Source organism: Dendrobates tinctorius, unplaced genomic scaffold, assembly GCF_039654945.1.
Source record: "Dendrobates tinctorius isolate UK_male_01 unplaced genomic scaffold, ASM3965494v1 ptg000045l, whole genome shotgun sequence".
In the NCBI taxonomy this organism is placed as follows: domain Eukaryota; kingdom Metazoa; phylum Chordata; class Amphibia; order Anura; family Dendrobatidae; genus Dendrobates; species Dendrobates tinctorius.
Genome location: NW_027361713.1, coordinates 539,268 through 566,521, shown reverse-complemented (window position 1 = coordinate 566,521; position 27,254 = coordinate 539,268). Strand labels below are relative to the sequence as shown.

General features: G+C 43.7%; 1 protein-coding gene across 7 annotated transcripts in view; it reads left to right on the top strand.

Annotated features, from left to right (window-relative positions):
- Positions 1-27,254, top strand: part of DCAF6 (DDB1 and CUL4 associated factor 6) — a 569,725-nt gene that overhangs the window by 460,381 nt on the left and 82,090 nt on the right. For 6 of the 7 annotated variants that reach the window (XM_073575570.1, XM_073575573.1, XM_073575569.1 and 3 more), the window contains one exon: positions 20,885-21,041. In XM_073575570.1, coding sequence (XP_073431671.1) covers positions 20,885-21,041 — 157 coding nt within the window. Of the gene's footprint in view, positions 1-20,884; positions 21,042-27,254 lie in introns of those variants that run through there. The other variant, XR_012232231.1, reaches the window with a different exon arrangement.

Below are 27,254 nucleotides of genomic sequence, written 5' to 3'. Positions count from 1 at the left end.
ATGACGTCGTCCACATAAAGTCCCTCTTTATGTGTTACCGGGCCCACTTTGATCCCTGAGATATTGGAATCTGATCTTATGTGCTCAGCCAACGGTTCCCTACAAATATAATGGGGGATAGGGGGCAGCCTTGTCGTGTTCCGTTTGTTATTCGGAAGATTCCAGACAAGAAACCCGACGACAGTACCCTAGCACAGTGAGTCGAATACATAGAACTAATTGCTGAGAAAATGGGACCCACAAAGCCAAATTTAGTCAAGACAGCCCGTAAATATCCCCAGTGCACCCTTTCAAATGCTTTTTCAGCATCCAGTGACAGGAATGCACTGGGGACACCAGAAAGCTCCGCCACCCTTATCAAATCCAGCATTCTCCTTGTACGATCTTTTGCTTCGCGTCCAGCCACGAACCCTACCTGGTCCGGAGAGATCAATGATGGAATAATCAATTTCAAACGTGATGCTAGAATCTTTGTGAATAGCTTGATATCACAGTTCAAAAGTGCTATAGGTCTAAAATTGCCTGGGACTGTGGAGGACTTCCCCGGTTTAGGGAGGGTAGTGATCGCAGCCTCCACCCGCGGCTTAGACACTTTGCCCGTTTCTCTCCACGCTGTAATAGTATGGTTTATAGAGAATTAAACTACTTCCTCAGTCAAAGGGGCATCCAAAAGCGTTAATTGATCTGGGGAAATATGGGGTAAATTAATTGATTGAAGATATTTGTCTATCTCTTGTTGATCAGGTTAGGGAGTAGATGTATCGTCTTTTACATTATAAAGATGGGTATAGTATTTGGAAAATACTTCTACAATTTCAATCGGATTTCTAACAAGCCGCCCCTCAGAATCCACTAAATATTCCACTCTAGATTTCACTTCCCTATGACGAACTCTACGAGCTAGCAGGGCACCCGCCTTATCACCTGTGGCATATAATTTAGTTCTAAATTTCTTTAGATTATGGGCAGGAAAGTTTCACATAGTTTAAATCTAATCTGGAAAATTTCTTTTGAAACACCAGGAGAAGGATTAGACCTATTTGTGGACTGTAAATGGTATAAGCGGGATGTAAGGTCATTTCTGCTTTTTTCCCTTTTACGTTTTAAAAATGACGCCTGTTGTAGTAAAATTCCCCTAATCACCGCTTTATAAGCGGCCCATAGAGTCTCATCAGTGATCATTTTGGAATCATTTGTCTGGAAATAATGCTTCAGCTCAGATTTAACCTTTGCAACTACCCCATCATTCAGTAATAACGACTCATTCAATCGCCACCTGAAGGCAGAGCTAACCTGATGAGAGAGTGCTAGTTGTAGAGAAATAGAAGCGTGGTCAAACCATGTGATTAGGCCTATGTCTGCAGATATACACCTCCGGAGGGCAGCACTGTCTATCAAGAAATGATCTATCCTTCTATATGTACGATGTTGGAAGGAATAGAATGTATAGTCCCTTTCACTTGCATGGGAGTATCTCCAGAAATCGTGATAGTGATATTCAGGTGCTAGCAATCTTAGCTCCCTCCGATTTCGCCGTTTTCCTTGTGAACCATCCAAATTAGTTATTGGTGAAAAATATATGTGGGAAATGAGGATAATGAACCCTACAATTATCCTTCTCTAGCAAATGTGTTTCCTGCAGACAAATGATGTCAGCCCGAGATTTCCTTACTTCCTTCCACAACATAGATCATTTACCAGGGGCGTTTAGCCCTTTAACATTTAACGATAAGAACTGCACACTCATGATTGTAAACGTGGGTGAAATACTTTTGCATAAATGTATATATTATCAGAGGGGTATATACTGGCTGTCACATAATTATATCCTATAAGCATATATTCCATCACACTTAAGCTACCAAAGTAGACGCGCCTGGAAAAATAAAAAAAGCATAGACCAATAAAAAGAGAAAAAAGGAAAAAATTGTAAGACATAACCATGAACCGGGATCCAGGCGGACATCGGGTAATGACCGACATAGGTCGGATGTGGCGCAGAATCAAAATTTGCAAAGGACAAGGTGAAACAGTCACAGTCCAAGAGTCCAAACAGAGAAAGGACCCGTCAGCGCGCTCCGGTCATCCCGACCACGACCCTTCCCTCATTTCAAGCCGGAATCCAGTCTGGAACAATTCTTTTCTCCCCTGCAGGCGGCTGTCTAGGTGTCAATGGAATCTACCAACTTGTCAGCTTATCTTCTGCTTTTTTTTTTATTAGATGAATGTCACCGTGTGACCTCCATACATAATGATCAATTTTACAGGATTAAATCCCCATTTATACTTAATGTTGCCATCTCTGAGGGTCTTGCATATATGAGCACATTCCCGTCTTTTAGCCATAGTTGCTGCCGATAGATCTGGGAATACCTGCATATTGTTTTGTTCGGTAGGTAATTCAGGAGGTTTCGTCATCTGCTGTATAAATGCATTCTTCGTAGAGAAAAAATGGATACGGGCTAAAGTGTCTCTAGGCAGAGCATGATCTATGTGCCTGGGTTTTGGAATTCTATGAATCTTGTCAATCAGAAGATCCCTTGGAGACAGTGTGGGAAGTACATCTTGTATAAAATTATGCATGAAGGGGGCTAGGTCTTTATCAGCTACCTCTTCTGGTATACCCCGTATATGAACGTTATTTCTCCTGGATCTGTCTTCCAGGTCATGCAATTTGTCAAGCACATGAACTAGTTCTCCCTTAAGTGCCTCATTTTCGTCCACCAGGGCATTAATGGGAGTAGCATATTCTGCCATTTTGTTTTCAACATGTGAAGTAAGTTCTCCCAGGGAGCATATGTCCCCTCTTATTTCTTTTAACATGGAGTGCATGTCCTCTTTTAGGGAGAAACAGATGGAGGCTAAGAATTCCCTCATATCCCCTCTAGTCACCAGGGTAGAGCTGCTGTGCCTGTCACCCTCTGTGTTCATACCTCTTCCAGAGCCTTGTGATGACATGGAGGACCTGGAGGGGGATGCAGCCACCATATTCCCTGAAGCATGTGCGATCTGTTCCTTAGGAAAGAAATCTGGCAGCCGTGGCGAGGAGCTTCTTTTCTGCGTCCTACCGCATGTCACCATGAGCCCTGATATGTGGTGCAGCCGGCGGTTACTTTTTTGAAGGTCGGGTGCGCTGTAGAGAGCTGGTATGTGCTACTTTCGGTCAGTAGATGCTGGAGCTCAGGCTCTAAGCAGTAATCACAGTCTGCATGCAGGCCACGCCCCCCCCCGTCAATACACTTCTTGAATGTGGTTTTGAGGACTTTGAGGGGTGCAGTTTTTAAAATTTTGTCATTTTTGAGTATTTTCTGTCACATAGGCCTATCAAAATCACTTAAAATGTGATGTGGTCCCTAAAAAAATAGTTTTGTAAATTTTGTTGGAAAAATGAAAAATGCTGATTAAACTTTAACTCTCCTAAATATATTTTAAAAATGATGCTGATGTAAAGTAGATGTAAATTTTTTTTACCTGTTTTGTGTGGTATAACTATGTGGTTCAACCCCTTCACCCCCTTGCCATTTTTTGCGTTCATTTTTTGCTCATCTTATTCCCAGAGCCATAACTTTTTACACCTGTGTTCAATAGACGGCAGAGCTTTGGACGTAGCTGCCAGTTCCGATCCGTGGGCACTCGGCCTTAAGCTGTACATTCTGCAGCAAATTTGCCAACGTCTGTAGAGAAACCACAGCTGTAAATCAGCTCCAGATTGTGAAGATTGTACTATAGGTTTATCACTCTAGAGCTCACAAATTTTAAACTATAATCAAAACTGTATGTAGTATTCTAAATGCTCTTATGCCTAATTCTCCCTAGTAGTGATGAATCCTCCCTAGTAGTGATGAGCGAGTATACTCGTTGCTCAGGTTTTCCCGAACATGCTCAGTTGTCTTCCGAGTATTTTGGCGTGCTTGGAGATATAGTTTTCGTCACCTCAGCTGCTCGATTTGTGGCTGCTGGACAGGCTGAATACATGTGGGAATTCCCTAACAAACAGGCATTCCTCACATGTATTCAGCCTGTCTAGCAGCCGCAAATCATGCAGCTGCGTCGACACAAACTAAATCTCCAAGGACATCCAAATACTCCGAGGACACCCAAGCATGCTCGGGGAAACCCAAGCAACAAGTATACTCTGTCATCACTACTCCCTAGGCTATGGTTTTTCATTTCAATCTCTAGAGACCAGTAAACTTAGAAATGTTCTTTCTAAATTCTATAGTATCAGTGTGTGTACTGACTTTTATAGCCTTTACCAGAGAAATGGTAAAATCTGGTTGTCATTTAAGCTAGCACTACACATTAACCTTTTGTAGCACTATTGGATTAAGTAAGGAATAACAGGTTAGTGGCAGAACACCGAGATCTAAGAAACAGCGCTGCTGAATTGGTCGCTCATAAGAAAGTATTTGCTCAGACATGGTAGGAGAGCAGGCAGGTTCTCTATAAATTCAGTGAGACACATATGATGTATTTTCTAATTGTTGATGTTATATTTTCCTCACTGCCTGCCAGAGCAGTCAATTGGCATCTCAAGAGTGTATTGCAAGGGAAGAAGCCTCCTCCCTCTGTATATCTGGTTTCTGCAGTTGCGATTTACCAGTATCTAAATTGTTACATGGTCAGATTGAGCGATTTATCTTATTCCTGCCATTAGATTATGATTGCTTGTACAAGATATGGAAGAGAAAATTTAAGATCTGACTCATATGTGCCGTTTTTGCTCTTAGATTCTTCTCTAACAATGAGTGCCACACATAGACACAACACTGGCTTGCTGTGACACCTGGAACTGAAGAGGAGCAAGGAGGATAAGTGTTACCTATTAGGGGAATCCATTAGATCATGACGGATTAAAAAAAAAAGTAGATTGTTAGATTATGCGCACTTTGGGTAGAATTGGGTCCCAATGAGCTTGGTCGTTCTATTGTTCATCCAAACTCCAAATTATACACATTATAATCTGCCACTGGTCAGGATGCATAAAATAACGGCTATCGATGGGGAAGTGTTAAAGGGATTGTCTATTAGTTTTTTTGCTCTTTGAAAATTGTGTTCTTAACCCCTTAACGACTGCCGATATGCCTTTTAACGGCTGCAGTTAAGGGTACTTATTCCTCAGCGCCACTTTTAACGACTCTGAGAAATAAGTGTATAGCGCCCCCAGCGTTGGAAAATCTCCATGGTCTCAGAACATGATTCGGGTCAGTTTCTACTGTCCCCAGTCACATGATCTCCGTTATTCACCAAATAACGGCGATCACAAAAATTTTTTATTTTAAATTCATTTCTCACTCCTCTGATATGATCTAGAATATCAGAGGAGAGAGAAAATGGGTTACCCTGAACTCTCCTGGTACCTCTGCCATCCCCGGGCCCTCCTGCTCCGCCCCCTGGCCCTTCACATCATTTTCCTGGAAGAAAATGGCAGGCACATGTGCAGTGCGCTCGCCAAAATCTGACGGCTGGTACCCGGCAACAATAGGAGATTTTACGTATTGGATCATTTTGAGCACCATGCTAGACCCTATCACAGTGATCAAAATAAAAAAAGTAAGGGAAACCCTCCCTTTGTCACCCCCTTAGTTATATAAAAACAAAATGAAAAATTGTATTTTTTTTCCCATTCTTTGTAGGGTTGGGGTTAGGGTTGTGTTGCGGTTGGGGTTCGTTGTGTTGGGGTTAGCATTTTAGTTAGGGCTGTGATAAGGATGGCATTAGAATAGGATGGTTTCCACTGCTTAGACACATCAGGAGGTCTCCAAATGGGATATGGTACCTGTCATCGATTACAGCCAATTTTGGGTTCAAAAAGTCAAACTGTGCTCCCTCCTTTCTGAGCCCTGCCATGCGCCTAAACAGTGAATTTCCCGCACATATGGGGTATTGATGAATTCAGGAGAAATTGCATAACATATTCTCCTTTTCTCCTGTTAACCTTGTGAAAATAAAAAAGTTTGGGTCTAGAGTAAATTTTTGGTGAAAAAAGTAAAATGTTATTTTTTTTAATTCCACATTGCTTTATTTCTCCTGAAGAAGCTGAAGGGTTAATAAACTTCTTGAATTTGGTTTTGGACACATTGAGGGGTACAGTTTTTAGAATGGTGTCACTTTGGGGTATTTTCTGTTATATTGACCCCTCAAAGTCACTTCAAATGTTATGTGGTCCCTAAAAAGAAAATGGTTTTGTGAATTTTGTTGGAAAAATTAGAAATCGTTGCTCAACTTTTAACCCTTATAACATCCTAACAAAAAATTTTTTTCCAAAAATTGTGCTGATGTAAAGTAGATATGTGGAAATGTTATTTATTAACTATTTTGTGTGACATAACTTACTGATTTAATAGCACAAAAATTAAATTAAGTTTGAAAATTGCTAAATTTTTAATTTTTTTTGCCAAATTTCCATTTTTTTCTTAAAGGGAACCTGTTGCCCCACCTGGGCATTTTTAACTAAAAGAGCCACCTTCAGCAGCACTAAGGCTGCATTCTGTGAAGGTGGCTCTTCCATTTCCGACCCCCAGTAACTCCGAAATATTGACTTTTCTAAATAGGTCCTCATACCTGTAATGCGTCCCATATGTATGGAGTCTCCCCCTGAAGCAGCTGCCTCCCTGCCGTCAATCATGTCTCTTTAGCGTTTGGGCACCGCCTCCCAGCCATCCTTCATGCCCCTGCTCTGCTGTCTGTGCCCCACCTCCCATAACCGTCCATCATGCCCCTGCTCTGCCGTCTGTGCCCCACCTCCCATAGCCGTCCATCATGCCCCTGTGCTGTCGTCTGTGCCCCGCCTCCCATAGCCGTCCATCATGCCCCTGCTCTGCCGTCTGTGCCCCACCTTCCATAGCCGTCCATCATGGCCCTGCTCTGCCGTCTGTGACCCGCCGCCTCCTGTCTCCTTTACCAGTGCCTGCTCTGTGAAAACAGTTCTCGGGCATGCTCAGTGCGCGCTGCCCGTGAACTGACAGGCGATCACGCCTGCGTGTTGTGGAGGCCCCAGCTCCTGCCCCGCAGTGTCAATACATCGTAACACACAGTGTCAATACACATACAGAATAATGAGCCCCGTATAATGCTCCATACAGAATAAAGAGCCGCATATATTGCTCCATTCAGAAAAATTAGCCCCATATAATGCTCCATACAGAATGAGCCCCCATATATTGCTCCATTTAGAATGAGCCCCATATATTGCTCCATACACTGTTATAATGCTCCATCCAGAATAATCCCCATATAATGCTCCATACAGAATAATGAGCCCCATATATTGCTCCATTCAGAATAATGAGCCACATATAATGCTCCATACAGTATTATGGGTACCACATAGTGCTCCATACAGTATAATGAGCCCCATATAGTGCTCCATACAGTATTATGGCCCCATATATTGCTCCATTCATAATAATGAGCCCCATATAATGCTCCATACACTGTAATGAGCCAAATATAGTGCTCCATACAGAAAAATGAGCCCCCATATATTGCTCCATACACTGTAATGAGCCCCATATAATGCTCCATACAGAATAATGAGCCCCATATAATGCTCCATACAGTATTATGGGTACCGCATAGTGCTCCATACAGTATACTGAGCCCCATATATTGCTTCATACAGCATTATGGGTATCACATAGTGCTCCATACAGAATAATGAGCCCCATATAATGCTCCATACAGTATTATGGGTACCACATAGTGCTCCATACAGTATAATGAGCACCATATAATGCTCCATACAGAATAATGATCCTCATATATTGCTCCATGCAGTATATTGAGCCCCATATAATGCTCCAAACAGTATAATGTGCCCCACATAATACTCCATCCAGTATAATGAGCCCCATACCTTGCTCCATACAGAATGCTCCAGTGTTTGATGGGCCCCATATGATGCTACAGTATATGATGGGCCTCATATATTGCTCAAAACATTTTAAAAAAATCCTGAAATTCTGACCTCTCCTCGCTCACCGCTGCTCTGCTCCGGACCCCTCAACGTCGGTGTCTTCCGGCTCTCTGCACTGTGACTGTTCAGGCAGATGGTGCACAGATGTGACATCACTGCACCCTCTGACCTGAAACAGCACAGTCAGAAGACACCGCAGCGGAAGATCGGGAAGAGGTAAGAATCGCAAGTATCGAAAGCCCAGCGGCACCTGTATGTACATCACCACACCAGCCCGCAGCACCTGTATATATATCACCACTCCAGCCCCAGCCCAGCAGCACCTGTATATACATCACCACATCAGCCAGACCCCCCCAGCCCCTGTATATACATCATCATCCCATCCAGGCCCCCCAGCCCCTGTGTATATACATCATCATCCCATCCAGGCCCCCCAGCCCCTGTATATACACATCATTAGCCAAGCCAGGCCCCCCCTGTATACAGTATCAGCCAATCAGCCAGGCCTGGCCCCCCCCAGACCCTGCCTGGTCTGATGTATATACAGGGCCTGGCATCATTGAACTTACTGGACTGGACTCAGCCGGCGCACGTGTGTAGGAGAGCTCCTCCAGATGCCTGGGGCTGCTGGGTGATGATAGGTCAGTGGCAGTGGCATAACTACAAAGTTATGGGCCCCGGTGCGAACTTTCAAATGGGGCCCCCCATGCCAAAATACACGCACATCTCCGCTTCGTACACACACGGCTCCGCTCCGTACACTTTGTACACACTCGGCTCCGCTCCGTACACCTCGTACTCACCCGGCTCCGCTCCGTACACGACAGGCTCCGCTCCGTACACCTCATACACGGCTCTGCTCTGTACACCTTGTACACACACGGCTCTGCTCACCTTGTACTCACGCGGCTCCGCTCCGTACACCTCGTACACACATGGCTCCGCACACCTCGTACACACATGGCTCCGCTCAGTACACCCCGTACACAAACTGCTCCGCTCAGTACACGCCGTACACATACGGCTCCGCTCAGTACACCCCATACACACAGGCTCCGCTCATTACACCCCATATACACACACGGCTCCGCTCAGTATATGCCATACACACACGACTGCGCTCCACACAACTCATACACACACGGCTCTGCTACATCAACCCTGTAAACCCCTCCTGACACCACATAGAAACTTACCCCACCATGACAACAAGCACGGCAGAGTCCTGCACACACGGAGGCTCCTGATCATGTGACCCCCCCTGACTCCTCCTCCTCCTGTGACCTCATCACAGGTCCTGTGTGCAGTCATGGACGGAAGAGAGCAGAGAGCGCTCTCTCAGCCCTCAAAGAACATGCGACGTGCATCGTCACGTCGCGCGTTCTTAACCCCTAGGGTGCCGTCCCCCCAGCCTTGTTGCCACGTACTGACAGATTTGCGCTGCGCGCACCTGTAAATCCGCAGCCGTGCCTGCAGATTTAAAGGGCCGGCGGCAGGAAAAACAGGTTGGTAGCCGCTGCATCAGCTGGCAAGCAGCCAGCGACCCACTACATAGCGGCCCAGCGGGAAAATGCTAGGTTGTCCAGATTATCAATCCGGGCCTGCAGCCAGCATTGACATACTCCACTTTCCCTGGTACCTTTTCTCCATCAGCGCAATGTCTTGCTGAAATCTTTCACTGTGTTCATCGCTAACGGCACCAAGATTGGCTGGAAAAAAGTCCAAGTGAGAATGTAGAAAATGCATTTTTAGTGACATATTGCATTTCATCAAATGATATATTGTGAGCATGTTGTCCACGAGTTGTTCCAAGTTTGGTGCCCTGCTGTTGCCAAGGAAGTTGAAGGTCACATCTCTAAAGGCTCTCCATGCCATTTGTTCAGAACCTTGCAAAAGACCATCAAAGCTACTATCATTCATTATATCTCTGATCTGTAGGCCAATAAAAATACTTTCTTTTATCTTTGCATCACTTATTCTTGGAAATTTCTGTCGCAAGTAAGAAAAGGCTTCCGATTCTTTGTTCATTGCTTTGACAAGATTCTTCAAAAGCCCAAGTTTAATATGCAAAGGAGGGAGAAATATCTTTGCTGGATCAACTAGAGGATTATGTTTAACATTCTTCTGTCCAGCAACATAGTGCATTTCTCGTGCACGACTGTCCCACTCACAAATTAAACAACAATACTTGGTACAGTTGTGGCCAAAAGTATTTACACCCCTGCAATTCTGTCAGATAAAACTCAGTTTCTTCCTGAAAATGATTGCAAACACAAATTGTTTGGTATTATCTTCATTTAATTTGTCTTAAATGAAAAAACACAAAAGAGAATGAAGCAAAAAGCAAAACAATGATAATTTCACACAAAACTCCAAAAATGGGCCAGACAAAAGTATTGGCACCCTCAGCCTAATACTTGGTTGCACAACCTTTAGCCAAAATAACTGCGACCAACCGCTTCCGGTAACCATCAATGAGTTTCTTACAATGCTCTGCTGGAATTTTAGACCATTCTTCTTTGGCAAACTGCTCCAGGTCCCTGATATTTGAAGGGTGCCTTCTCCAAACTGCCATTTTTAGATCTCGCCGCAGGTGTTCTATGGGATTCAGGTCTGGACTCATTGCTGGCCACCTTAGAAGTCTCCAGTGCTTTCTCTCAAACCATTTTCTAGTGCTTTTTGAAGTGTGTTTTGGGTCATTGGTCTGCTGGAAGACCCATGACCTCTGTGGGAGACCCAGCTTTCTCACACTGGGCCCTACATTATGCTGCAAAATTTGTTGGTAGTCTTCAGACTTCATTATGCCATGCACACGGTCATGCAGTCCAGTGCCAGAGACAGCAAAGCAACCCCAAAACATGTTTGACTGTAGGGACCATGTTTTTTTCTTTGAATGCCTCTTTTTTTTTCTCCTTTAAACTCTATGTTGATGCCTTTGCCCAAAAAGCTCTACTTTTGTCTCATCTGACCAGAGAACATTTTTCCAAACGTTTTAGGCTTTTTCAGGTAAGTTTTGGCAAACTCCAGCCTGGCTTTTTTATGTCTCGGGGTAAGAAGTGGGGTCTTCCTGGGTCTCCTACCATACAGTCCCTTTTCATTGAGACGCCGACGGATAGTACGGGTTGACACTGTTGTACCCTCGGACTGCAGGGCAGCTTGAACTTGTTTGGATGTTAGTCGAGGTTCTTTATCCAACATCTGCATAATCTTGCGTTGAAATCTCTTGTCAATTTTTCTTTTCCGTCCACATCTAGGGAGGTTAGCCACAGTGCCATGGGCTTTAAAATTCTTGATGACACTGCGCACGGTAGACACAGGAACATTCAGGTCTTTGGAGATGGACTTGTAGCCTTGAGATTGCTCATGCTTACTCACAATCTGGTTTCTCAAGTCCTCAGACAGTTCTTTGGTCTTTCTTTTCTCCATGCACAATGTGGTACACACAAGGACACAGGACAGAGGTTGAGTCAACTTTAATCCATGTCAACTGGCTGCAAGTGTGATTTAGTTATTGCCAACACCTGTTAGGTGCCACAGGTAAGTTACAGGTGCTGTTAATTACACAAATTAGAGAAGCATCACATGATTTTTCAAACAGTGCCAATACTTTTGTCCACCCTCTTTTTTATGTTTGGTGTGAAATTATATCCAATTTGGCTTTAGGACAATTCATTTTGTGTTTTTTCATTTAAGACAAATTAAATGAAGATAATAACCAAGAATTTGTGTTTGCAATCATTTTCAGGAAGAAACTGAGTATTATCTGACAGAATTGCAGGGGTGTCAATACTTTTGGACACAACTGTATATACAAGCTGCAGTCCAAGAAGAAGTGGAACAGCTTTTAGATCACCACATATGTTCCAGTTATAATTTCTATTATTAATGTGGGTCAACAGTAACTCCATATTCTCATACGTTTCTTTCATGTGTACGGCATGTCCAATAGGTATAGAAGGATAGATATTCAGTTGTGTAGTAAAACAGCCATCAGATTTAAAACTGATGAGTCAATGAACAGTCGCCATTCCTTTGGGTAATATTCGCATCCAAGAGCACCAAACAACCCCAAGATGTCATTGCAAAAGGTTAAACTGTCGACATGGTTGAAAAATTGATTAAGGTCTTCTTGACGACTGCGAAAAACAGAAACTCTTGTTCCTGGTAATAATAGATTCCGTTGTATCCTTAATCCTGATAATTCTGCCTGCCTCTTTGACAATTTCAAATCTCTGACCATGTCACTCAGATCAGCTTGACTGAACAGATGTGGATTAGATGTAGAATGCTCAAAGTATGGGTCTGCAGCAGTTTTATTTTCCACTGACATTGTTAGTTCATCTTCGTCGTCCTCCATTGTCCATACTTTGGGTGGCTTTGGAACATGAAGACTTTCATCGTGTGGCACTGGTTTTATGGCTGAAGGAAGATTAGGCTGTGTGCACACGCTGCGGAAAAGGTGCGGATTCATCCGTGCGGATTTTGTACAATCCGCAGGTGAAACCGCAGGTCAAAAGACCTGCGGTTTTACCTGCGGATTGCTCTGCGGTTTTGCCCTGCGGTTTTTCATCTCCTCAATGGAGGAGATGGCAAACCGCAGGAGAATCCGCAGAAAGAATTGACATGTCAATTCTTTCTGCGGATTGAAAACCGCAGATAATCCGCGCGGAAAATTCCGCACCGTCTGCACTGCGGTTTTTGATTCCCATAGGGAATCATTGTACTGTACACCGCAGCAAAAACTGCTGCGGGTCCGCAGCGGCCAAAACCGCTGCGGAACCGCAGCAAAATCCGCAGCGTGTGCACACAGCCTTAGGATATTCTATTGATTTCTTGTTCTTTGCTGATTATCCTGTTACATTTGTAAGGCCGAAGTAGCAATCTGTTACATGATCTCTGCTCTCTCCATATCATTGGGACAGTGAACGTCATTGAAGGTCGTGATCCATTCATCCATGCTCTAAATATGTCAGTATTGTCTTTTGATTCCTCCCATTCCCAGAATATGTGGTATGCTCCATGCACAGTCAGCTGAATGATTTACTGCGCCTGCGCGGAATTCGCATAATAAGTGCTTGCATATGTGTAGATCAGCAATTTGTTATTTCATTGGAAAATTCAGACTATACTGTTTCAGAAAAAGTTCATATGAGTTTTTAGAATTATAACAGAATATTATAATGTTTCGTATCATTTCTCAAAAATCTTACGTGATCGGAAAAATCTGAAGTCATTTCTGAAATCAGCATGAAAAAAATCTATCAGGAACACTCAAAATTGTCAGAGGGACAAAACCTTGGTAACACAGTGTTATTAAAGCAATGTTAATCAATGGCATTCCTGAATTGTTGTGCACATGTTGCGGATACTTCCGTCCTTATTTGCAGCATTTTATTTTCCACAGCATGTCAATTCTTTTTGCGGCTCTGCAGCGTTTCTGCATTTATTGATTTCCATTGAGTCCGTTAAATCCGCAGCAAAACCGCAGGTGTAAAACGGTTTGCGGATATGCTGCCAAAAATGCTGCAGAAAAGGAAATGATGTCAGAAGGAGAAAGAATGTGGGCAGAGAATGTGTGTGGGTGTAGAATGTGTGAGCAGAGAATGAGCATGTCTGTCTGCAGGTGTGTGTGTGTGCGGTAGCCCTACCGCCGATACTGTCGGCAACAGCGCTGCGGGATCATGCTGGCAGATGTCAGCGTGATCCCGCAGCTGACTGTGACTTGATCTGCGGTAAAAACGCAGGCTTGGGACTTTGAAACTAGTTCTTCCATATGGCTATGTCTGCTGTCACTGATCACTGCGACAGCAGGTGCTGCTCATGGGAGAGTAGTATCATCTGCCAGCACCTGTGCTCACAGTTAAAAAAAAAAAAAAATAAATAAATTAAAAAAAAGTAAAATTACATACATATTCACATAAAAATAAAAACCCATTATACTCACCTCACACCAAATCCCTGACGCCCTCGTCTCCTAGAAATAATTTAAAATAGACCAACATATACTCCGTCTGCTGTAGTCCACGTAATCCAGATTGTCTCACGACGATCTCACGTTGTAGAACAGTTAAATCAGGAGATGTGACCGCTCTACCCAGCCTCCAGCGATACACTGCAGGAACGATTACCTCCTGTCAGTGTGTCAGCTGATCAGCTTCGGTGCTCTAACTTACGGCACCTATGCATGAGGAAATGCTCACACAACGGTAGTGCCGTAAGTGAGAGTACCGGAGCTGATGAACTCCGGTGAACTCTCATGGCGGCTCAGTGATACACTGCGAGAGCGATCACCTGTCAGTGTAGCGTTGGCGGCCAGGTAGAGCAGTTGTTCCACATCTCCCGATGTGACCGTTCTACACGTGATTTCGTCGTGGGACACTTGATAAATGGACTACGTCAGCAGGATAGTATTATATGTTGGTGTATTATTTTATTTTTGTTGCAGGAGACAAGCAAGTCTGAGATTAGGCGATGCAGTAAGTATGGTAAATTAACCCCTTCACCCCCAAGGGTGGTTTGCACGTTCATGACCGGGCCAATTTTTACAATTCTGACCACTGTACCTTTATGAGGTCATAACTCTGGAACGCTTCCATGGATCCCGATGATTCTGACATTGTTTTCTCGTGACATATTGTACTTCATGTTAGTGGTAAAATTTCATTCAAATAACTTGCGTTTATTTGTGAAAAAAACGGAAATTTGGCAAAAATTTTGCAATTTTCCAACTTTGAATTTTTATGCCCTTAAATCACAGAGATACAGCACACAAAAAACTTGATAACTAACATTTCCCACATGTTTACTTTACATCAGCACAATTTTGGAACCAAAATTTTTTTTTGTTAGGAAGTTATAAGGGTTAAAAGTTGACCAGCGATTTCTCATTTTTACAACACCATTTTATTTTTAGGACCACATCACATTTGAAGCCACTTTGAGGGGTCTATATGATAGAAAATACCCAAAAGTGACACCATTCTAAAAACTGCACCCCTTAAGGTGCTCAAAACCACATTCAAGAAGTTTATTAACCCTTTAGGTGCGTCACAGGAATTTTTTTGAATATTTAAAAAAAATGAACATCTAACTTTTTTTCACAATAAAAATAATTCAGGTTCAATTTTTTTTATTTTACCAAGGGTAACAGGAGAAATTGGACTGCAAAAGTTATTGTGCAATTTGTCCTGAGTATGCTGATACCTGATTTGTGGGGGGAACGACTGTTTCGGCGCATTGCAGAGCTCAGAATGGAAGGAGCGCCGTTTGACTTTTTCAATGCAAAATTGGCTGGAATTCAGATCGGACGCCATGTCACGTTTGGAGAGTCCCTGATGTACCTAAACAGTGGAAACCCCCTACAAGTGACCCCATTTTGGAAACTAGACCCCCCAAGGAACTTATCTAGATATGTGGTGAGAACTTTGAACCCATAAGGGCTTTACAGAAGTTTATAACGTACAGCGGTACAATTAAAAAATCATATTTTTTCCACAAAAATGATCTTTTCACCCCAATTTTTACTTTCCCAAGGGTAACAGGACCCTAAAAGTTATTGTGCAATTTGTCCTGAGTATGCTGATACCCAACATGTGGGGGTAAACCACTATTTGGGCGCATGGCAGAGCTCGGAAGGGAAGCAGCGCCATTTGACGTTTTTGGCTGGAAATGAGATCGGACATCATGTCGCGATTGGAAAACCCCTGATGTACCAAAACAGTGGAAACCCCCCACAAATGACACCATTTTGGAAACTAGACCCCCTAAGGAACTTATCTAGATGTGTGGTGAGAACTTTGAACCCCCAAGGGCTTCATAGAAGTTTATAATGCCAGGGCATGAAAATAAAAAAATCGTATTTTTTCCACAAACATGATCAATTATTCCCCAATTTTTTTATTTTCCCAAGGGTAACAGGAGAAATTGAACCCCAAAAGTTGTTGTCCAATTTGTCCTGAGTAAGCGGACACCCCATATGTGGGAGAAAACTACTGTATGGACACACGTCAGGGCTCGGAAGGGAAGTAGTGACGTTTTGGAATGCAGACATTGATGGAATGGTCTGCGGGTGTCATGTTGCCTTTGGAGAGCCCCTAATATACCTAAACAGTGGAAACCCCCCACAAATGACCCCATTTTGAAAACTAGACCCCCTAAGGAACTTATCTAAATGTGAGGTGAGCACTTTGAACCCCCAAGGGCTTCACAGAAGTTTATAATGCCAGGGCATGAAAATAAAAAAATCGTATTTTTTCCACAAACATGATCAATTAGTCACCAATTTTTTTTATTTTCCCAAGGGTAACAGGAGAAATTGAACCCCAAAAGTTGTTGTCCAATTTGTCCTGAGTATGCTGATACCCCATATGTGGGAGAAAACTACTGTATGGACACACGTCAGGGCTCGGAAGGGAAGTAGTGACGTTTTGGAATGCAGACATTGATGGAATGGTCTGCGGGTGTCATGTTGCCTTTGGAGAGCCCCTAATATACCTAAACAGTGGAAACCCCCCACAAATGACCCCATTTTGAAAACTAGACCCCCTAAGGAACTTATCTAAATGTGAGGTGAGCACTTTGAACCCCCAAGGGCTTCACAGAAGTTTATAATGCCAGGGCATGAAAATAAAAAAATCGTATTTTTTCCACAAACATGATCAATTGGTCCCCAATTTTTTCATTTTCCCAAGGGTAACAGGAGAAATTGGACCGCAAAAGTTGTTGTCCAATTTGTCCTGAGTACGCTGACACCCCATATGTGGGAGAAAACTACTGTATGGACACACGTTGGGTCTCGGAAGGGAAGCAGGGCCATTTTGGAATGCAGACTTTGATGGAATGGTCTGCGGGTGTCATGTGCATTTGGAGAGCCCCTGATGTACCTAAACTATTGAAACTCCCCACAAGTGACCCCATTTTGGACACTAGACCCCCCCATGGAACTTATCTAGATGTGTGGTGAGCACTTTGAACCCCCAAGTGCTTCACAGAAGTTTATAACGCTCAGACGTGAAAATAAAAAAATCATTTTTTTCCACAAAAATGATATTTTTGCCCCCAATTTTTTATTTTCCTAAGGGTAACAGGAGAAATTGGACCCCAAAAATTGTTTTCAATTTGTCCTGAGTAGGCTGACACCCTACATGTGGGGGTAAAACACTGTTTGGGCGCATGGCAGAGCTTGGAAGGGAAGGAGCACCATATGACTTTTTCAACTCAGAATTGGCTGGAATTGAGATCAGACGCAATGTTGCATTTGGAGAGCCCCTGATGTGCCCAAACAGTGGAAACCCCCAATTCTAACTCCAACCCGAACCCCAACACACCCCTAGCCCTAACCCTAGCCCTAACCCTAGCCCTAACCCTAGCCCTAACCCTAATGGAAAAATGGAAATAAATACATTTTTTTAATTTTATTATTTTTCCCTAACTAAGGGGGTGATAACGGGGGGTTTGATTTACTATTTATGGCGGTTTTTATTTTTGGCATTTGTCGCACGCTAAAAGACGCTTTTTATTGTAAAAATAGTTTTTGCATCACCACATATTGAGAGCTATCATTTTTCCGTATTTTGACCCACCGAGTCATATGAGGTCTTATTTTTTGTGGGACGAGTTGACGTTTTTATTGGTACCATTTTCGGGCACGTGACATTTTTTGATCGCTTTTTATTCCGATTTTTTGGACGCAGAATGAACAAAAACCAGCGTTTCATGAATTTCTTTTGGGGGAGTGCATTTACACCGTTCCGCGTGCGGTAAAATTGATAAAGCGGTTTTATTCTTCGGGTCAGTACGGTTACAGCGATACCTCATTTAGGTCGTTTTTTTATGTTTTGTCGGTTTTATGCAATGAAAACTATTTTATATAAAAAATAATTATTTTTGCATCGCTTTATTCTGCGAACTATAACTTTTTTATTTTTTCGCTCATGATGCTGTGTGGCGGCTCGTTTTTTGCGGGACAAGATGACGTTTTCAGCGGTACCATGGATATTTATATGTGTCTTTTTGATCGCGCGTTATTACACTTTTTGTTTGGCGGTATGATAATAAATCATTATTTTTTGCTTCGTTTTTTATTTTTATTTTTTAAGGGGTTCGCTAAAGGGGTTAACTAATGGGACAGTTTTATAGGGCGGGTCGTTACGGACGCGGCGATACCTAATATGTGTACTTTTATTGTTTTGGTTTTTTTTTTTTTTTTCAAAAAATGAATTTATTGGGGAATATTTTTTTTTTTACTAATCTATTTGGCGATTTTTTTTTTAAATTATTTTTACACTTTTTTCTTTCTTTTTTTTTTACTTTAGTACATAGTCCCAGGTGGGACATCACTGTCCTGTGACAGATCGCTGATCTGTCACATCACAGATCACTGTGACAGATCAGCAATCTGTCACAGGCATTGAAGAAGACTTCCTCTTGCCTGCGCTTTGCAGGCACTGAGGAAGCCAGCTTCCTGCAGGCCCCCGAAAGCCCCTGTCGCCATCTTGGATTCGGTGGCCTAGAGGAAAGGAGCCCCCCGCAGCAGCGCTGCACATTGCGCTGCCGTGGGGGGCTCAGGGAAGCACGGAGGGAGCCCCCTCCCTGCCGATGCTTCCCTTTAACTCCCGGTACACCGCGATCGTGTTTGATCGCGGTGTGCAAGGGGTTAACGTGTCGGGGGCGGTCCGTGACCGCCCCTGACACATTGTGCTGGGTGTCAGCTGTGATAATCAGCTGACACCCGGCCGCAATCAGCGGCGCTCACCACGTGGGCGCCGCTGATCGCGGTAGACGTACTATCCCGTCCATGGGCATAGGGGCCCGGGTCCCATGGACGGGATAGTACGTCGGATGTCAGGAAGGGGTTAAGATTCAATAAAGGAGTCTGTGTGATTATTTCAGTTAAAGGACTTTATTGTAGCTGTGTTTCTATTTACCATATAACTATAGGATTAGTAATATAAAGGTGTCTTATTGACGCCTCTCCATTACTAAGCCATGGGCTTGATGTCACCTGACAATACAAAGGTGACATCAACCCCACAGATATTACTCCACTTGCCACCACTACAGGGCAAGTGGGAAGAGCGAGGCTATGTGCCAGAATTGGCACATCTATAAGATGCGTCATTTCTGGGGTGGCTGAAAGTTGATTTTTTTAGCCTGGGGGTGCCAATAACCATGGCTTCTTCCTGAGCTATTAGTACCAACCCGCAGCTGGCTGCCTAGCCTTTGCTGGTTCGATTTTATAGGGAACCCCCATGTCCATTGTTTTCTGGGGTTCCCTTGTAAACTAGCCAGTGAAGGCTATGCAAACATCTGTGAGCTGATATTTATAGCCTTGGAAACTTTATGGCTATTGGCTCCTTCCCAGAATGTTAATCTCAGACGTCGGCTTTCCCTCTGCTGGTTATGAAAATTACATGGGAGCCCACAAAATTTTTTTTTTTTTTTTTTTTAAATTAACAGATACTGCGTTTCACTCAGATTTTGTGTGTGTCTTTATTTAACTCTTTATGTACCATTGTATTAATGAGGGTATCTGGCTGACATCTGTTCATTACTAAACCTAGGGCTTGGTATTATTTATTTATATATACATAGATAATGAAAGGCCTAAAATCCTGTGGGACTTCAAGATCCAGACGGATAAGCAGGTGTTGGCTAACCAACCAGACATTTTAATAATAGACAAGGATCAGAAGACAGCAATAATAATAGATGTGGCAGTGCCAAGTGACAGCAACATCAGAAAGAACGAATGTGAGAAGCTGGAGCAATACCAGGGCCTCAAAGGAGAACTGGAAAAGATGTGGAAGGTGAAGGCAACAGTGATTCCAGTGGTGATAGGTGCACTTTGAGCATTAATCACTAAGTTGGAAGAATAGCTACAACAGATCCCAGGAGCAACATCTGAGCTCCCTGTCCAGAAATGCACAATACTGGGAACAACTAAGATCGTGCGCATAACCCTCAAACTCCCAGGCCCTCTGATAGAGGACCCGAGAATGAGAAAGGACAATAAAGACCACCCCCATTGGGGGTGAGAAGGAAGTTTTTTTTGTATATATATATATATATATATATATATATATATATATATATATATATATATATACAGTGTATATGTATGTGTATATATATATATATATATATATATATTCACTTGTATTTGTTTTTTGTGTGTAAACATTATATTTGAACATGGTTTGTGATGATATTATGGTCTGCAATGGAGAATGAAATGAGATCACAATTCTTTTTTTATTTTTAAATATATCTTTATTTAGCTTACAAAAACGCATACAAATCCTCATGAAAATCCGCATCAAAAACGCATCAAACTGCGTGGAATTTCACCTGCGTTTTCTGCCAAGAAATCCGTGCAGAAATTTCCATAAGCAAATCCGCAACGTGCACACATAGCCTAAATGCATCTCAACACTATTTTGTTTACACACTGCATGGAACCTAGTAAGAACTCATGTTTGTGCCTTCAGTTTTAGATTAGAGGAGTTCTCATTTTAACCCAGCTATTTGATGATGACTGCCCACAATATTATCACAAGATTTAAAGTGATCTCCACAGAATGGGAAATGTTAGCCTACTGTAGATGCCCAGACTCCAGTATAAAAATATGAAGGGGATTGTTTAAGAATGTGACAAAGGAAATAAAAATATAACCCCCCCCCCACCAAAGAGAAAAAAATTCTGCCCTCTCACCCTCCTAAGGAAAACAAACAACAACAGTACAACATTCTTCTAATGATCAAAACCATGTAAAAGGAATCTGTAGGGTGATTCATGCTGCCAAAACCACAGGCAGTATAAATCTGAGACTGGGTCCAGCATTCAAACTTAGTGGCATAAATCATGTGTCCGGTTATCTTCAACCACATTCCACAAATATAATGGCAATCCTATTTTTTTTGCTAATCTTCCATCAAAATCTGTCTTTTCTATTTTACATACAGATCAAGGAGGCTGGTTTTTGGGGTAAGAACTTTGTCATAAGTGGTTCAGACTGTGGTCATATCTTCATCTGGGATCGACACACAACTGAACATCTAATGCTCTTAGAAGCAGACAACCATGTGGTAAACTGTCTTCAGCCACACCCCTACGACCCAAGTAAGTAACATTACTAATTATGGATATACAAAAATATTATTTCCTGCTTTTTTTAATTTTCTTTTTTTTAAATTGCTATCTGAAAACCGTAATTGTGTTTATTTTTTGCTATTATGAAATGTGTTTGCCTTGAAAAAGTATTAAGGAATATAATCATTGCATAGAGATTGCAAATGGCACAATTCTACACAATAAATTTGGCTAACCCACATTCACCCATGTATTCCTTTACCTGTCAAGGCATTTTCCTATGCTGTCTTCCAAATGTTTGTTTTACAAGTTGGATTTATATCTGGGTTTATACTCCCAGTGCTATATGACTAAATGCTGTATGCTCTATTTGTTTTATTCATTTAAATCCCTGTTTTTTCAGTAACTGACAGCTATTTCTGTATGCACAATTATACAAATAATGTGACCCAGATGTCTGTGGCAGTTAAACCCTTTCTAGCTCAATTTGATAAGCCATATCATTAAGCAGAAACTAGATGAATTTGTTTTTTTTATAACAAGTGAGGGATTGGCATCATTAGCAACGATATGGGATGCGATCATAGCTTATGATGGAGGAATCTACAATTAGGTCCAGAAAATTTGAACACAAATTTTGGCATTTTAGCTGTTTCTTAAAACATATTCAAGATATACAGGGTTGCCATGACAGACAAGCCAGAAGACCACACGGTCTGATTTCTCCTCCTGCACTAACTAGAAGCACTTCACTTTCATATTAAACGGTGCAGATTTCTTCTAGCAATGCAGGGGTTAATCTACACAGTTGCGAGCTCCTGGAAGCTTACTTACCTTAAGGCTCTCAGCAGTTCACTGTTGGCCGCTTCCCTTTGCTATATAAACTGGAATCTGGCCATCAGGAAATGCCAGATTTAGCTTCATTGCTACATGTTTCAGGAGTTGGTGGTGTGGTGTTTGAGAATGCGTTTGGTGGATTTATCGAAGACTGTTCCTAGGTTTTGGTTGTCTGCAATTACTCTCCTCCTACTTTAGTTTTTCCCATCCTTCTCTCCCCGCTGTCTCCCTCTATTTGTGTGTGCATTTTTGTATGATTGGCATTTTGCTTTATCCCTGTTCGAATTACCTTGTTAGTCTGTTTGGTATATAGCTATAAATTGCTACTCCCCTCTTCCAACAGAAAAAATACAGGGAAAAATGGAATGCTTCACCATGTCAATGTGCCTGGTAGCCTTGAGTTTGCCAGCAGCGATCCAAAAAATTCCGTCTGATCGTCGGATCACAATGAGAGGAAGAAAAAAGTTGTCGGATCACACAGGCGTTTCTGGCTATCAGCCTTTAGTCATAGAATTTTATGACTAAGGGCTGATAGCCAGAAACGCCTGTGTGATCCGACAACTTTTTTCCTGCTCCCCTCTTCCCTTGGTACTGGGAGGGAACAGGAGCTCAGCAAGGTACGTTGCCCCGATATCTTCACCATTAGAAGTAATCTGGGGAACAGATAGCTAGAGCACCCATAGCATTAAGTACAGGGAAGGAGACCCTGGCACCAGGATACCCAACCACAGAGTAGTGGCAGAGGCACAGTAACTCTGGACGAAACAATTTTTATTTTGATCCCTGACAGGGCAGCTGCAGCAACTCAGCCTGGAGGTGGCATATCTACGCACTTTGGTTTTGCAGCACCCTAACTCATCAGGTTTGGGAACTGTGACTCCTAAGGCAACACCAAGTGGAGCTCAAGATTGCTTTCCCTGACAGGTTCTCTGGGGGTGCGTGACAAGTTTGTTGCTTTCAGGGAGGCTTGTATGCTTATACCTAAGGTTGCATCCTTGTTCCTCAAGAACCGAGGAGCAACGGGTGGAGATAAGAATCTCTCCTTCAGGGTGACAAACCCCCCCCCAAGCATGGACATTATCTACCCCGGCTGATTCCCAGTCACTCTGGATGGTAGAGGAATTTTTTCAAGCTCTGGGTCATACTCATATGCAGCGACCTCAACCGCGTCTACCTGATTGAGATCACGATACTTGAGCTTCAGTAGGGAGACCGACCAGCGGAGGAATATTCCTCCGAATTTCGGAGGTGGTCCCCTGACACTGCGCTCCGTAGCCAGTTCTGTCAAGGGCTATCTGTAAGGGTGAAGTATGCCTTTGCCTTGTATGAGACTTTGGTTTCCCTTGAACCGGCCATGTCTCTGACTATCCAGGTAGATCGCAGTCTTTTGCCAAAGACTTAGAGACACCCCACTTTGTGGGGGATCTGGGTTCAAGGGAACCTTGTTCTCTGTTATCTGACTTACCTATCCAGTTGGGTAGGGCGACTCGTTCTGTAGATCAAACTGTAGTTCGGTGTATAGGAGGAGTTTTTTTATTGTAAAAAGAGTAATTTCGTGGGTGTTTGTCCTTTCCTACCTCACCGTAAACAGCTGCTGGAAAACTACGGAGCCAGGGTTGTGGGAAGGCTAGCAAATATATCTCCTTCGTTTGTAGCTCACAATTTTTTCTACCGGCTGAGATCCTCCTGAGCAAAAATAAGGTGGATATTTCTGCCTTTCTGGACTGTGGGTCAGGGTTTAATTTGATCAATGGTAGGTTTGTCAAGCCTCAAACTACATACACTGTCTAGACATATACACATAATCGCCATTGATTCCGCAATCTTGAGCCACGTGTATTTTACATGCACTCAGAATGTATTGACTGTTATGTGCTAGAGGATCTGCCCTCTCTTGTGGATCTTCAGCTACCTCGGCTCACGCTTCACAACCCTGTGGTAGATTGGCAAACTCTGGAGATGGTAAAGAGGAGCGAGTATTGTCACAGACCCCACTTGGGCTAGCCATTGTCACGCACAGTGTAGGACAGACTAAGTGCAGCACAAAGGGATAAGGAAAGGGAAAGCAAACACTAGGGAAGGGGAACCAAACCCTAGGAAGGGGGAAGTGGAGACCCCTAGACTGATGTAACGTCACCCTGTCTCTCCTATCGTCCCTATATAGGTTCCGCACCTATGACCTAACAGGATACCTAGTCCCTGTGTGACCCTGGCACTACGCCCTGCATTGGGAAGGACAGGATGAACGCTAGTAAATCCCACTAACACTATATACACTACACAGTATAAATTAAACCAGGGGGACACTTAGCTTGATGATGCTCAGAGAGAAATGCCGACACCCTCCAAACTCCAAGAGGACGCTAGCAGACTGCTACAGCTGCAAACTTCAACTGAAAAGTGGAAATAACACCCACACCTCCCAACAAGAAGTAGGGAGTTATAAACACACAGGTCTAGGTGTGGTCATTTAGGACCAGGGCAAGTGGCCACTAGTCTTCAAAGCAAACAAACGAGACCTTCTGCAGACAGATGCAGTGCACCGGTCTGAAGCCTCTGACACATCTGTGACACCCAGGGTGAATATCCTATCTGTGTCTAAATACCTATCTGACTGTGGATTTCGTAGCAGGGGTGCCAAGAACTTCCTCCCCAACGCCTTATGACTGCACCATTAATATAATTCTTGGGGCCAAGCTGCCAAAGAGCAGACTATGTCTCTGGTCCAGAGAGGCAGGCCATGAAGTAGTACATCGTAGTAAGTTTGGCAAAAGGTCATATCAGGCCATCCTTATTCCCCATTGCTGTGGGTTTTTTCTTTGTAAATAAAAAAGTTGGGGGTTTGGGAATTACACCCCTGCCTAGATTTCCGCAAACTCAATCAGATCATGGTCCGAGATCCGAACCATCTCATCCTGAACCTTTTTAAGCAGATCGTGGGAGCAAAATTGTTTTCTACACTGCATCTCAGAGTGTCATATAATCTCATTCATATTAAAGAGGGGGATGAGTGGACAACAGTCTTCAATACGCCTGAGGGACACTATGAGAACCATGTGATGCCATTTGGTTGGACTAATGCTCACGCCTTCTTTCAACACTTTGTAAATTACATTTTTAGTCACCTGGCAGGTAGATTCGTTGTGATTTATCTTGATGACTTATTAATTTATCCTCCTGACCTTGAGTCACATCATGTACATGTCAGGCAGGTCTTAGAGATACTCAGAGACAATAAATTATTTGTTAAACCAGAGAAATGTATGTTTTCAGTTGATTAGATCCCTTTTCTGGGCTATATTTTATCATCCACTGGTTTTCTCATGGATTCGGCAAAAGTATGGGCAATACTGGATTGGGTTCGTTTTGAGGATTTAATGCCGTTGCAAAGGTTTTTGGGTTTCGCAAACTACTACCGTAAGTTGATCAAAAACTGTTCTGTAGTGGCCAAAGCTGTGATGGATATTCCAGGACAGGGACAGACTTTTCCAAATGGTCCACTCCAGCCAGGGAGGCATTCGATACCTTTGAGTATTTTACATTTGCGTCGATTCTCGTACAAGTTGACGTCTCTCGACCATTTATTGTATAAGTTGATGCGTCTGAAGCGGGAGTGGCTGCTGATTTTTTTGCAGGGTGCATCTCCCACTAAATGGCGTCCTTGTGCATATTTTTCTAAAAACCTGTCATCCGCTGAGAAAAATGATGACGTTGGTAACAAAAAAGTAGAAAAGAAATGCTATACTGGAAATCACCAGAACAATAATATAGTACAAAAATACAATTTATTAGGGTATACGGAACAGACCAATTTGAACACATTTAAAAACAAGGATACCCAATCAAAGAGGGCACAGCCCCACAGACCTGAGAACATTATACTATAATAGTATGTATGGTAGTTTGGCACCTGGTAGAGGATGGCTGGACAAAATCAATAAGAATTCACTCCTTGACAAATGGATATAATCACAGTACAGATTAGGCAATCAATACATAATTGCAGAAGAGTGAGCAGCCAAATAAAAGCCGCTTTTATATTCTAAAAGACCCTAGTTGTTTTCTTAATGAAAGCTGTATCTGCTTGAAATGGCCTCGAATATGAGATATAGGGGCTATGTACCAAAAACCCAAGCCTCAAATACAGGTGAATACATAAAACAGATGCATGACTGAGCCCCAAACGGTGCAAGGCCCAATTATAATAGAGAGGTAGTCTCAATAGGCACAGGTAATGTTTTCCCGTCTCCCATGACGGCACACATGAGAGAGGGGATCCGCCCAGTCAGGACAGGAACCCTACTGAAGATAAAAGGGCGGTACCTCTCCCTCGCTTCAGTTGGGTTTCCTGTCCTGACAGGGACCCGTGTGCTGAAGACAGCGGTCACACGTACCTGCCCCTCTCCCGTGCCGGCGTTGAAGATCAGGCTGGTTTCCTGAGCGCTGCGCGTCGGGAGGGGGAAGCGCCGTCCGCGGGTCCCCAGGGGGCTCAGCGTCCGAGCGGGCGCAGAAGCAGCATGGCTGGGGTCCTGGGGCTCTGCCGTGTCTGCCGCGCCGCCCTCTCCCCCTCTGCCAGGTCCAGAAGCGGTGCAGGAGCGTCAGGAGGCGGCCGCTTCCGGGTCGCGCCCCTCTGACGTCACGTGCAGGGCACGCTGGGAAGGGGCGTGCCCGCGTGACGTCGGGAGGCGGCGCCGACGATCCAAGATGGCGGCGCCCATAGAGAACAATGCCGGCTGGCGAAAGGAGATCCCGGCGGCATGGCAGGGGGGGGAGGGGCTGTGGGGTAACCGGAGGAGGCGGAGAGTGCAGTGGATCCCCCTTACATAAGGGGGATTACCACAGAAGACGCACTCATGCCCAAGGCTTCAGGATGGAAGTGGGGCAAGACGAGCAGCGACAGCAGCAAGACCTCTCGCCAGATGCCAGGCCGAGCCGCCAGCATACCAGGAGCAGTCGCTCGAGTGGTGGGAGCGGCAATCGTAAACGCGACCGGCATGACTCTGAGACGTCCAGGAGGAACGTCACGAGTGCATCTGAGGAGCCTCCGAGATCGGTACCCCTGATTGACAGCGGTGGTGAGTGATCTTCGTGAATGTCACCCTTATGGTAACGGGGTTGCTTTTTCTCTGTTTGATCACTAGCGGTCGAGGAAGGCCAGCAGCAAAACCAAAAATAGAGAATGCGCCCTATGTAAAAACCCGCTGGCAGATCAGTGGCAGAAAGACCTCTGCGCTGACTGTATAGACAAAACTATACAGAAGGAGACCCCTGATTTGGTGGCTAGCCTTAAAGAGTTAATACAACAGGAGGTGAAAGGCTCCTTAAAGGCAGCCCTTAAAAAGAAAGAGAAAAGAAACCGTAGAAGGAGCTCCGATTCAAAGGCCTCGCCAAGGCAGAAGGGGCGGG